This window comes from Capra hircus, chromosome 14, assembly GCF_001704415.2.
Source record: "Capra hircus breed San Clemente chromosome 14, ASM170441v1, whole genome shotgun sequence".
Lineage (NCBI taxonomy): Eukaryota > Metazoa > Chordata > Mammalia > Artiodactyla > Bovidae > Capra > Capra hircus.
Genome location: NC_030821.1, coordinates 78,831,293 through 78,845,109, shown reverse-complemented (window position 1 = coordinate 78,845,109; position 13,817 = coordinate 78,831,293). Strand labels below are relative to the sequence as shown.

At 52.8% G+C, this 13,817-nt stretch overlaps 1 protein-coding gene across 6 annotated transcripts in view; it reads left to right on the top strand.

Annotated features, from left to right (window-relative positions):
* The window catches only part of TRAPPC9 (trafficking protein particle complex 9), a 391,636-nt gene that overhangs the window by 88,721 nt on the left and 289,098 nt on the right, over positions 1-13,817 (top strand). For all 6 annotated transcript variants that reach the window (XM_018058608.1, XM_018058607.1, XM_018058610.1 and 3 more), the window contains 4 exons: positions 669-754; positions 3,797-3,923; positions 5,782-5,914; positions 7,882-8,045. In XM_018058608.1, coding sequence (XP_017914097.1) covers positions 669-754; positions 3,797-3,923; positions 5,782-5,914; positions 7,882-8,045 — 510 coding nt within the window. The remainder of the gene's footprint in view (positions 1-668; positions 755-3,796; positions 3,924-5,781; positions 5,915-7,881; positions 8,046-13,817) is intronic.

The following is a 13,817-nucleotide window of genomic DNA, read 5'->3' as shown; positions in this document are numbered from 1 at the left end:
AGGGCTCTTCGGAGAAGACCAGGTCCTCCTGGGATAATCTCCCTTGGGTTAACTCAAAACCCACTGCTTTGAAGGCTTGGGGGCCCTCATCACATATGAAAACCTCCTCCCTCTTTGTTACAGAACATAACCGATCCTTGTGTTCACACTTGGGAAAGAGGGTTACACAGCATATACACCAGGGATTGGGGGTCATCTCAGAATTCTGCCTCCTGTACGTGTTGAACTGCAGCTGGCCTGGGAGTGGTCAGGGAGGAGGCGCCACCATCTTCTCTCACAGACTTCAGGACGGAAAGAGGAACCACGCTCTGTGCCACTTAGAGTTGACCACGGTGCTGTCTTCCCGAGTGCCAGCCTCGGGCCTGAGAAGGTCTATGTGACGAGTGGTGGCTCTCCACCGGGAGCTGTGCCGTCTGGTTACTTCCAGGTTCATGAAGCTGCGTTTGGCTCCAAGCAAGAGAAGCGTCAGTCACAGGCCATCCAGGTGGCAGTGACAACAGGCTCGGCTTTGGAGAAAGCCAGCAGCAGCGTAGGTTTAAACCGTGTCTCTCAAGGTGGTCATAATGCCCCTGCTTCATTGGGAAATGGCCAGAGGCGTGATCTGAAGCCACGGGCAGCATGCAGAAGCACCAGCTAACACACGGATTGCTTTGTGTGTGTGTTTCTAGATTTCCAGTGGGTTCAAGGAGATGTGTGTGAAGTTCAGCTGATGGTGTATAACCCAATGCCGTTTGAGCTCCGAGTTGAAAACATGGTACGTAGCACCAGTCGTTTGACCCTTTTGGGCTAAACATCAGTTCACCATTGATACGTGTTTCTTAGTTAGTATTTGAGTCATACTTCTTATGATATATGTCTGTTTTTAAGATTCGTTTTGCCAAAGATTATAATCTTTTTGTGAATGAAGACCACGTCTTGCATTCTCCCGTTTTTAGAGCTTGGTCCTCAGTAAGTGTGTGAATCAGTGAACAAAAGACATCTCGGATTCAAACACACACAGAACTGAGTTGACGGAATGTAATATTTGAAATGATCATGTTGAAATTCATATGAGAGTAGTGAGGCTACAAAGCGTATAGTGTGCCCCCCACTCAACCTCACTGTTACTTCACTGCTCAGGATGACAAGATGACCAAGGCCTCTCTGTTTAAAAGGGAATAAATGACTGCAGTGCTAAGGCGAAATCTGCCTCGGGTTTCAAATCAGGTGTCAGTCTGTGTGTGTGCACAGTGTTAGATGCCCGCCCTGCGATGGTGTCTGCCAAAGCTCCTCCCTAGCTCCACGGTGTCTGGTTCTCCACGCTGGACCTTGTGTTCCCAGAGGAGAGCCCTGCACATGCTGGGTGGATTCCCGTCCTGCAAGTCTTCTCTGTGTTCATCATTGTGTGGGTCCCCTTTGTTACTTCCCTGTGATGTGCGAAGGGTGCTGTTAGCTGGGTGATGCTTTCCTCTGGGGTTTTATGACTCGTGTTCAGAGCTTGCCAAGTGCCTAGGCCACGTGTCAGGCCAGGCCTCTACTCCGTGGTCAGGGTGCAGGAGGGGCTGTGGGACCCACGTGGAGGGTCGGGGAGGCCCCGCTGAGGACATAGGATGAGTGGGAGCTCGCAGGCAGACTGGTAGTTACTTAAGATGACTTTTGGGCCTCTGGCATGAGGCATGGTTTTCCCACGTCCCTTGGAGCTCTTAGAAATTCAGCTGAGTATTGAGTGGGCAACCTGAGGTCCCCCCTATAAGAGAGCCACCTGTTAGGATGAGCGTTCCCTCCTCCTCCTTTTGCACAAGAACATGCCAGCCTTGGGGCTTAGCTCTTGGTCAGGCCTTGTAGTGGCTTTGTCTCCTGGCCTAAGCCAGGAATAACATTGAGAGTTGTTCAGAGAATTTTCTCTAAAGTAGTTAAAGTATCATATGCCTACTGTTTCTTATACATTTCTTTTTAGGCTTAACTTTAACTGGTTGGAAAGTAATACCTGCATTTGGGACTTCCCTCGTGGTCCAGTGGTTAAGACTTCGCCTTGCAGTGCAGGGGATATAGGTTCAATCCCTGGTCAGGAAGCTAAGATGCCAACTAAGTCCCTGCTCCGCAACTGGAGTCCATGTGCCACAACCAAGTGCTGACACAGCCAGATAAATAAATTAATTTTAAAAAGTAATATGTGCTTTTATCAAAAACTGAGGAAGAACAAAGAATAAAATTTACCACTAGGAGATAGCCCACAAATCATGTTCAGAATTAAAGAATTACATTGCGAAATGTTTCAAGTGTGGGGAATGGCACAGGGAAGAGCCACACCTCGGGTATCCACCGTCACAGTTAGCAAGTGCTCACGGCGGGCCATGCTGGCTTTAGCTATTTTAAAAAGAAATCAAATGCGAGTGTATTTTGCCTGGAGACAATAGCCACCTAATTGGTTTCTCCGCTTCCGTTCTTGGCCACGTCGTCTGTTTCACACGTAGTTAGATCATTTCATGCTCTTGCCCAGACTCTGGGCGCAGGCGTGCTCTCTGTCACTAAGGGAGCCTTGCTTCTGGGTGTTTTCTGCAGACAGAGTTAGAAACAGTGTGCGTGCATGCACACATGGGCACGTGCTCACGCATACCTACAACATGCATCTGCACGTGTGTACATACGGGCACACGGACACAGATGCAGGCTTCACAGATCCCAACCTTGCAGTCATCCCTTCAGGTCTGCTCCGTCTCCAGAGGGCTCTCCTTGCCTCCTTCCACATCCGTGTCCTTGCCTCCCCCATGAGAACGTGGCTTGGGGCAACACCAGAGTCCCCTCACCTGTCTGCTCCTGGGATGGACCACGGCACACCCTCCTTCATGTAGGTCTTCTTAATGCCCCTCTGCCGTCTTCTGCAGGCTTCAGTGCAGGACTCTCACCCCTCTCGGTAGGCTGACTCTAACATAGGGGGTGTTTTTGATCTCTTGTTAATGGTACTTAAAAAAAAGTGTTTATTTATTTCTTTATTTGGCTGTGCTATGTCTTAGTGGAGGCATGTGGGATCTAGTTCCTTGACCAGGGATCGAGCCTGGGCCCCTTCCTTCTGAGTCTTAGCCACCGGACCAGCAGGGCCGCTCCCTGTTCATGGTATTTTTGCTGTTTCATTTTCTCATGTGGTTATTGCTCGGTTACGGAGATACTTCTGCTTTGTGAATGCCGACTTTGTTACCGGGCTGTTGTTAGTTCACGTTTCCTCGTAGGCACCGCAGGCTTTTCTGCAGCTTTTGTGTGTAGCTGATCGTCTCCATGCTATGTCTTCTCTCGGCTGTTGTGCTGGCCAGGGCCTCCGTCACGGTGCCGAGGAGAGGGCCCGAGCGCGGGGAGGCCCTGCAGTCACGGGCGGCTCCCAGAGGCCACGCAGCCTGTCTCCTCGCCCACCTAGTGTAGGGCCCGGCTCTTAGAGAGGTGGACTGATGGTTCGCAGACGCACTGGAGGAAGATTAACCGATTGCTTTCCATGTGCCGTATTTTTTCATTTTGTTCGTAAGCAAGATACTTTATTTTTTCTTTCTTTATTTTTCTTTCTATGTTCCAGCTTGGTAAAACAGCAAAACAGCACACACATTCACACTGTGTCAAGCGGGGCTGGTATTGAAGATGGAATTGCTGTTCAGGCGCCCCTGGTGCTGCCCATTTCACGACTGTTTTGTAACCATGCTTCTAGGCCGTCTTTTGTTCACGTCACTAAGGAGTCCTTGTCTTCTGAGTCCCAGGTGTTCCTGCTGGCTGAGCGGGGGCTTTGGGTCCGGGTGGGGGCTGCACTCACTGTGTCCTCTGCCGCCCGCTGCAGGGGCTGCTCACGAGCGGAGTGGAGTTCGAGTCTCTCCCCGCGGCACTCTCCCTCCCGGCTGAGTCTGGTCTTTACCCAGTGACGCTCGTTGGGGTCCCGCAGACGACGGGGACGATCACTGTGAACGGTAAGGACAGCTCCTTTCTGGCTCTGGTTCCGGGGGCCTCGGACTCCTGCGCCACCATGGAGGGTTTGCCGCAGACGAACCGTGCAGAGGGCATAGGGTGTGGTGTCGGCTGCCGCGCGCCAGTCTGTCTTTCTTGGACCACAGGCGCACTCCGAGGTTCTCCCCCTAGGGCTACGGCCCCGCCACCCTTCTCTTCTCTCCTTCCGTCTCCGCCTGCTGCCTCGGGCAGTCCGTCTGTCTCCTTTCCCGTCCAGACCCCTCTCCTGGACCTGCCTGTCCTGCACTCACTCTCCTTGTCTGTCTCCAGGGCGTGTCACACTCAGTGTGTCCCCACCCACCACCCCCATGTTGCCCCTGCCCCGTGGTCCCATCCCAGGGACCCAGGCCCCGTCCCTGGCCAGGCACCAGGGGTCATCCTGGACTGCTCCTGTCTCCCCCTCACTCCCCTTACGTTACTGCCCGTGTTGTCAACACCCTCTGCCCCTCCGCCCTCTCTCGGGCTTGTCACCGAAGCATCAGGACTGGTCTTTCTGCCCTCATCCTTCCCGTGGTGCGGCCTCGTGACCTGTCCGCAGCGCAGGCCTCTGGGCTGGAAGCAGTCCTCCCTTCACTGTGCTCCCCGCCAGGGCTCCCTGTCTCACTCTGGCTGTGTCGCTGGGCCCCGTGCATCTGGGCAGGCGTGGAGGGCTCGTCCTGGGCACGTAGCCTGCTTCCCGCCCCTTGCTCGCGCTGTCCCTCTGCAGGGGGGCCTTGAGGCCTGGCTCAGGTGCCCCTGCGGTGCCCACCTGGCCTTGCCCTCCCTCCACCGTGGCAGCCCTTCCTTCACATCATGCCCGCCATGGCCTGTGGGCCCGCTTCTTGCCAGCCGCATCTGGCTTTCTTGGCTGGATCCTCACACCTGGCACATAGTAGGTCTTTAGTATCCATTTGGTGGCTGAAAGTCAACATTCACTGGGAAAGGAGTCTGTTTAAAAGGAGGCTTTGAAGGACCATACTTTATTATTATTATTTTTAAAAATATTTTTTCTTTATATATATATATATTATTGAAGGACCATACTTTAAGAAGAAGGAAATGTGGGTGCCATGAATTGGAGCTCTTTTAAGTCGAGGGCTGTATCAGGGCCCTGTTTGTCTCCACGGTACCTCTTGCTTCTTGTTGAGTATGTAGACGTTTAATATGGATGCAGAGAAGTTGCCACCCTAGGTACTTACCATCAAGTGTTACTTGATTTTGTTACATGGTGAATGTTGTTTATAATAATTACCTCAAATTTCAAAAGCCATTTCCAAGCTTTGCTTAAACAATTTCAAGTGCTTATCTAACCCGAGGAGTGTTTCTTAAATGAAAATTTTGCTAATCGTAAATTACAGTGTTTGTACACATTGAGCAGATTGCCACATCACGTAACAGTTATGATAACAATAATCGACTCTTGAACTTTCATCTCTCAACGCAAGATTTTGAATCATTTTCTTTCAAATACTTATTAAGTCCCATTATGTCCTGGAAAGGGGTATAAGCTCTCCTTTTCATTTTAGGGATGGATAAATTTGAAAAGCAAATTAGTGAAGGGATGAGACACTGATTGTGAACTTGGGTGACATTTGTGGTTTGTGTACCGTTGGTTGGACGCAGCCCATCTTGGAGTGGGCTTGCGGGCCCAACTCTCACCTCTGCTTGGGGACATGAGGCTGTGGACTTGAGCTCGGGAGCCGTGGGCCTGCTGGGCAGCTGACGGGCCCTGAATCTCAACTCAGGTCGGAGGGGACCCTGCACCCCTGTCACCCGTGGGGCCCCCTTGGGCGTGAGCCGTGAAGCCTTTCCAGGGGGTGAAACTTGGCCTTTTGTCCCCAGGCTACCACACCACGGTGTTTGGCGTCTTCAGCGACTGTCTGCTGGACAGTCTCCCGGGAATCAAGACCAGTGGCTCCACGGTGGAGGTCATCCCTGCGCTGCCCCGCCTGCAGATCAGCACATCTCTGCCCAGGTAGCGCCCACGGGCACCGGGCCTGCTCGCTGACCCCAGGGCCCCCGGGAGCCCTGTGCTGCACGCTGTGGCCAGAGCCCGGGAGCCGGAGTTACCCTCTGACCTCGCGACCTCTGACCTCACGGCCAGAGTGTGAGTGTATTCAGGGGACCAACAGGCAGTGCTCTGCTTGCGGCAAACTGGAGCAGAGTTGAGGCGTTTCTTACTAAGATCAGAACAAAATGTGAAATTAGCCTTTGGAAATGTCATTTTTATGAGAAACAGTTGAGGCTTAAGAGAATTTAAGAAGTCTTATCTTCTAAAATAAAAACAGTCCTTTTTTTTCCCTCTAGCATTTTAGGAAAGGATAAGGAAGGAAGAGAAATCTCAGAGGGAATGACTTAATGCTTTCTGGTGTTTCCACTGTTTGCTCACTGAACAATATATGTATGTTTAGATCATACTGCGTTTCATTTAGTATCATAGATTTCTCTTTGCATAAATATAGAACATAAGCTAAAAGCTTTCTGTTTTAATTGCTTAAAACAGTACATCATGAAGCCATCTCAGAATCACATCCCCATTCATTTCCCTGCTGTTGGGATTTGGGACCGTCTCAGTTTTTGCTCATACGGATAATGCTCTATTGTTTATCCCTTGGGCTGTCTTTCTAGATGTGTCTCGGCATTTTCTGAGATGTTTGTAAGGCTCGGTCGCTTACTCAGTGGGCCCCTCCTTGGTGCCAGCCTCGCCCACCTCCCCGCACACCCCCCAGCTTAAGCCGGGCATGTGGGGCGCGGTCTTTGGGACCGTCGGCTCTGTGCTGCGCTGCCTTCTGCTTCCTCCCTCCTCTCTCCCCGCCGTGCCAGGGGCTGGCACCCTCTCTGCTTGTGTCTGCTGTGTTTCAGTTTTCCCAAATGCTTTCCCTGCAAATCCAGGTGGACTACAGTTCTCACCTGAGGAGGGCTCTGTGATGAAATGTGGAAAGAAGTCACTTACAGTGAGGGCTGGAGTCACTTATCCTTCCTTGACAGAGAGAATTTATTTCTTGATTCACAAACAGCTCTAAAGGTATAAAATGCCAAGGAGTTCACGTTGATTCTCTATGCTGTTGTTTTTGGGGAACAGGCTTTGGGTGTGCTTTTTGACTCCACCTGCCACACGCGCCTCCCTTGTTGATGGCTGGCATATGTCCCCATTCTGTCTCTAGAGCCTCCTCCCTGTGGTCACAGTGACCTCCTGGCCCGGAAGTGGCTTTGCCACTTGCATTGGGAAGGGGACACCAGGGTGATGAGGACTGTGGGCTGAGTGATGGTCATTAGGACTCAGGCCAGAGTTTCAGACCAGGGCTGCAGTGCTGCTGCCTCAGGGGCGCGCTGGGCGAGCCTCGGGGTCTCTGGACTCTGGGCTGTACCCCGTGTGGCCCAGGGCCCCGCCTGGCCGGTGCCGAGGGCCTGCCAGCTGCCCCGGCTCCCGTCAGGGGTTTGTCAGCATCGCTCGATTTTTCTGGGATGTGGAGGCTGCTGTTTGTGCTTTCCACTTGCCTTTTCCCCCAGCTCCCAGGTTGTCATTTCGAATGGTTCATTTGAGTTTTCTCCTTCAGTCTGTGGATTTTCCGGGCATTTCTGAGATTTAAAAATATTTTGAGCAAGCAGCACGCTTAGGGATCCTTTGAAGTAATTCATTGTTTCACCTTTGCCCTCAGCATGATCCAACAATTATTCTTATGGTTCACACACACATGAGCCAGTAAGGCCAGTGAGAGCCTTATCTTGTGACCCAGAGCGCCTCTGTGTGTGGACAGTGCTCAGCGCATAGCGACTCGCCCTGGAGTTCCTGGTTGCTGGGCGCTGATTCCGCGCTGAAGCCACGGCTCCCTAGTCCATGTGTCTGGAGTGCTTAAGTGTGGTGATGTGCATGACTCTAAAATGCCGTCAATTTTTTTTCTGTTTTTCTAAAACGGATTATAATTCTTACTCTTATTTTAGGTCTGCACATTCATTACAGCCTTCCTCTGGTGATGAAATATCTACTAACGTGTCTGTGCAGCTTTACAATGGGGAAACCCAGCAGCTTGTTGTGAGACTGGAGAACATTGGGATGGAGCCACTGGAGAAACTGGAAGTGACCTCGAAAATCCTCACCACCAAAGGTAGGGGCTTGTCGTGGATTTGACAGCAGAAGTGTTTATCTTTTTTATTTGCAGAAGAGACACTCTGCTTTTTTTAAAATACCCCCACCATTTTGCATCGGGGTGAGCAGATTAACAGTGTTGTGGTAGTTTCAGGTGAGCACCCGAGGCACTCAGCCACACACACACCTGTGTCCACTCTCCCCCAGACTCCCCTCCCATCCAGGCTGGTGCTAAGCGTTGAGCAGTGTCCTGTGCTGTTTACAGGAGGTCTTTGTTGGCTGTCGACTTTAAATATAGCAGTGTGTTCATGACCTTCCCGAAGTCCCTAAGTATCCCTTCCTCGCACCAGCAACCATAAGTTCATTTTCTAAGTCCATGAGTCAGAAGAGACCCTATAGATAACCAGTGTCCCGAAAGTCTAAAAACCTCTCCCACTTTTAATTTGACGCCTCTGTGAAGTTGTTATCTTAAGTGTGTGTGAAGAACTCACAGAGGAAGGTAACAGAGTGCAGAACACACCTCTGTATCGCCCGTGCTCTTCACACCGATCAGGTCCTCAGCAGGCGTGTCCTGGAATGAGTGAGCAAAGAAGAGCACGTGCAGGCTCGGAAGGGTACCATCTGGGACCCGTCTGCCCAGCCCGGTGCCTGCTGTGGGTTCAGCACTCAGAGCCTGTGCACCCCCTCTTCCAGTGATGCCGTTCTAGTTCTAAGCCACATGTAGCTTGGGCTCACAAGACCTGTCTTACATTTTGGATTCAGCATTTGCTCACTGTTTATCCTTCACATGCCTCAGCTTCCTCCTGGGTAAGCAGGGGAGGTGGTCCTGACATGGGAAGCTGTCCTAGGAGCTGAGTGAGGCCACAGAGGGACCTGGTCAGTGAGGTGAGTGAGCAGTACTGATTGAGGGGCATGCGCTGTGTAGGAAGAGGGCTGGGCATCAAGAGGAGTAAGTGGAAATACGATCAGCTCATCTAAGGAAGTTAGAGAAGCTGTACCGTCCGCGGAGGCCAGAGGCAAGGGCAGCACAGGAGAGCAGGCTGCTGGGGCTCCATGCTCCGCTGCTCGACTTAGAAGCCAGGTGAGCAGGTGTCCCCGGGGGCCTGGGTGCACCTGGCCCGTCGAGAGCAGTGCCCTGGCTCTGGCGGCGAGGCTGTCCTCTCCGAGAGTGTCTCCAGGGTTTGATGCTGGGCGGGGGGCTTCAGAACTGCTGTGCCAGAGTCCAGTCACGCCGTCATCCTGGGGGAGTGGTGGCTGCCCCACGGCCCCTCTGCTCCAGGCTGTCATCGTCATTTTATCCATGGTGGGGAGGGGGTCTCAATCTGCATGTCCCCGATGACCAGCAACGCTGAGCACCTCTGCTGTGGCCGTCCTCTGAGAGTGCACTCTTGTGCTGGCCCTCTCTCCTTTTCCCCAGTGGGTGTTCTGCCTTCTCTGTCTCTGTGTCCATCTGCCCCTCTCTCCTGGCCCGCAGGCCATCTCTGATCCTGAGTGTGAGTTCTGAGCTGGAACCCACTCCTGCCCATGGCTGCCGTTCTTTCGTTCTTTCTCTGCCGCGCCCGCCCGTGGCTGCTGCTCCCGCCCGTGGCTGCCATCCCCTCCCTGCCACGCCTGCCCGTGGCTTCCATCCTCTCTCTGCCACGCCCGCCCGTGGCTGCTGCTCCTGCCCGTGGCTGCCGTACCTTCTCCGCTGTGCCCACCCGTGGCTTCCGTCCTCTCTCTGCCGCACCCGCCCGTGGCTGCTGCCCCCGCCCGTGGCTGCCGCGCCCGCCCGTGGCTGCCGTCCCCTCTCCGCCGCGCCCACCTGTGGCTTCCGTCCTCTCTCCGCCACGCCTGCCCACGGCTGCTGGTGGCTGCTGTCCCCTCTCCGCTGCTCCTGCCCGTGGCTTCTGTCCTCTCTCTGCTGCGCCCGCCCGCTGCTGCTGCTCCTGCCCGTGGCTGCCATCCCCTCCCCGCTGCGCCCGCCCGTGGCTTCCGTCCTCTCTCCGCCACACCCGCCCATGGCTGCTGCTCCTGCCCGTGGCTGCCGTCCCCTCTCCGCTGCGCCCGCCCGTGGCTTCCGTCCTCTCTCCACCGTGCCTGCCCGTGGCTGCTGCTCCCGCCCGTGGCTGCCATCCCCTCCCCGTCGCGCCTGCCCGTGGCTGCCATCCCCTCTGCACTGCGCCCGCGGGCACGCCGAGCTCTTCGCGGCGGCGCGGCTTTCCTAGTTCCTCTTTTGCTTTGGTGTCTCGGAGTCTTTGGGGGAGTTTTGATAATCGTACCTTAATCTCATCCTTTCTTCCCTTTCCCTCCTCTTTTCAGGAGCAAGCACTTATGGATTAGGTAGAAAATGCCTCCTTGACATGAAATACATTATCTGGTATTCTGAATTTAATTAATTGGTTATAGGAGTTGGTGGATATTTGGACAAGTGAACTAAAATTAAATGACAGAAAATTGCAGAGTATATAATGGTAAAAATGTTCACATCTCCCGTAATTTTCCTTGGCTTCACAGCTCAGCCACTAGAAGGTATCTTCCTTTTCTCAAATAAACCTAAACAGTCAGCATGTGTCCATTATTCATTGCAGCTGCTTCTCTCTGAAGCTCAGTTCCTCTCATTTCTCCTTTGGGAACCCCTGACGTCCTTGGCTCCGCAGGCCCCGCATCCCCGGCCTCTGCAGGCCCCGCATCGCCGGCCTCTGCCCCAAGCTTCAGCTTTTGTCACTTCTTCCCTTAAGCTCTCGTTGCGTTCGTCGTCAGGAGCTAGTTTCAGCTTCTTGGATGTTGGTGTTGTCTGTGAACTTGAGGATAAATGCCCTCCTGTGCCTGGAAGCCGACCTGCTCACTTCTGTTCCCGCCTTTGCCTTCCTCCACGGGGTGACTGGGGTCCCCTTGTCTCAGAGGCCCCGGGAGACTTCTGAGGAGCCCTTCCACTCCACGGTGTTGCCGCTGCCGCGCCGGTCTCCCTCCAGCCAGCTGTGGGTCTCTCAGAGACAGCCAGTGTGTCTCCCCTTTGGTTCCAGGCGGGTCCATGGGCGGTGCTCAGTCCCAGGGACTGTCCACGGAGAGGGACACGGCCGCTCAGTCGTGTCCGACTCTGTGCCACCCCATGGGCTGTTGCCCGCCAGGCTCCTCTGTCCATGGGATTCTCCAGGCAAGAACGCTGGAGTGGTCGCCATTTCCTCCTCCAGGGGATCTTCCTGACCCAGGGACTGAACCCGCATCTCCTGCTTTGGCAGGTGAATTCTTTACCTGCTGAGCCGCTGGGGAAGCCCCGTTTTGGGAAAAAAAACTTCTCGCCACAGTGGGAGTAGAGGGGACATGCGCTCAGCTGGCCGGTCGTGTCCGGGAGGGCTTTTCTCCTTTCCAGGGGCGGTCTTGACGGGCCCGAGCCAGGCCCACTTGTCAGGTGAGGGGTCATGGGGCTGGAAGCGTGGGAATCGCCGTGAGGCCCCCCTCAGAGCCCAGCTCCGTCCTTCCGTGCGCTTCTGCCCACGCTGTCCTTTCACACCGTCTCCCGGAAGGGCCGTCAGCAGCTCGGTCGTCTCAGCGCTGCCTTTCTCAGGGTCCCGCTTTCGGGGCTGCCCTGCCTACGGCGTTCCTATGCTTTCCAACCCTTCTGGAGCTTCCTCTCTGTATCAGCCATCCCCTCCCTCTCCAGCCTTTCACTCTAAAAATACTCAGGCATATGGACAAGTGGAGAGACTCTCACAGTGAACACTGCAAACCCGCCGTCTAGGTTCTGTAACGTCTGACTGTATTTGATTTATCATGTCTGTCCAGCTTCCTGTCCATCCCTGATCTGTCTCGTTTTATTGTATCATTCAAAGTAAGTTGCAGATTACTGTGATTTTAACCACTGATCCTTTAGTGTGCATGTCATTAGGGTTCAGTGTTTGAACTTAGCTGAGTGGTATTAATACTTCAGGTAGTTTTTTTTTTTTCTCATTAAATAATCACGACACTCATAAGAGGCCTTTTTTGGGGTAGGATGTTGGGGTCCCAACTTGCCCAGGGGTCCCAACTTTCCTTTGGAAAAAAGTATTTGGGGTGAAATACACAAGTCTTATGTTACCATTTGCTGGATTTTGACGAATACATGTCTCCCCCAACTATTGTCAAGGTATATACATCACATACATACATTGTCTTCCCTGGAGAAAGCCCTCTCTTGGCCCCTTCCTTCGCCTGCCCAGCCCCAGGGCAGGCGCTTACCTGGCCGGCCCCCGGCCAGTGCTCACCAATGCAGATGCCGGAGGGTGGGGACACTGGGGGACCCAGGCAGAACTGGGGAGGCTCCTCCAGTGCTGGGTCCACCCGACACCGTCAGCATCACCTCTGGCCCAGCTCTCAGTTTGGTCTCTTGGAGGGCAGGGGGTCAATTACTATGACCCTCACTCTGTGGATGGGGAGGGAGTCTGGATCACACAGCTGGTTCCGTCTTGTGTGTTGCTGGATGTCCACTCGAACCAACACGTTTGCAGTTGAGAAACGTCAGCTGTCGCTCCTTTTTAATTCTCACCATAAGCTGCCGTGTATTTACATGTGGAATTAAACTGATGAAAATAAACCATCTGCTTCCAAGATACACCGAGGGAATAACTCTTGTCCCTACATTCTCTGGCACCAACAAGCCGTCAGCACCAGTGAGTGATGTAACATAAAAGGGAGGACGGGAGAGTGTCCTAAACTGGAACCTGAGCGAGTTCCCCAGGAAACTCCTCCTCCCCCAGTTCCGTGCTAGGTCTCAACAGCAATAGTAACTTTCACTGTTTAGCGCTGCTGCATGCCAGCTGAGTGGTAGTAATATTTCGGGTAGTTTCCTCTCCCTCACATTAAATAATCATGACTCTCATAAGAGGTCTTTTTTGGGGTAGGATGCTGGCCTCCCAGATCTGTCATCTGGGTGCTCGTGGCGCACATGGGTCCCCCGATCACACACTCCTGACACAGGGCCGAGCATTGACCTTCCATCCCAGCACAACAAGGATTACTGCCCATGTCATGTCTGATTCTAATTGCAGTCTGTTTGTGAGCAAGTCTTTTATTTGTAGGTGATTAAAGAGGCAAGCTTCTACCTTGACTTAAGCAACCATAAATTTCATTATAATTAAGCCCAAGTTAAGAATGTGTTGTATTTGCTTTCCTGCAGATATTCTGAGATTCTTGTCAGCGTGTCTACAAACATAGATATACACGTACCTGAGTATATAAATACACATACACATCCCTTAATTTCTTTACTCTTCCAGTTTAATTTTTTGACAAGAAGCTGCGACTCCACATTGGTGTGCTGAGCAGTTCACGGGCGATTTGACTGAGGGGCATCTCTGCTGCTCCCTCGTCTTGTGAGTGTAGCGGCCGAGTCTCTGTAATTGGAAGCACCTCTGAAAGGTCCTCAGACGTGGAAGGTCAGCACAGTAATGGCTCCTCTGTTACTGTCAGTGTCAAATAATCCATTTCACGTGACTGCACAGAGCTAAACTCGAGCATTACAATAATGACTGTTACTTCTGAAACTATTTAAATTCCGCAGGGGAGAACGTTAGTGACACGTGCTCCACTATTGATTTATGTTTATCTCGTTTCTGCTGACAGCTTGTCATTGTGTAGGGTTTTGAAAAGCTCCCCGGACATTCTGTTTTGTAGTCCAGTAATGAAGGGAAGGAGATCCAACCAGTCCATCCTAAAGATCAGTCCTGGGTGTTCATTGGAAGTACTAATGTTGAAGCTGAAACTCCAATACTTTGGCCACCTGATACAAAGACCTGACTCATTGGAAAAGACCCCGATGCTGGGAAAGATTGAG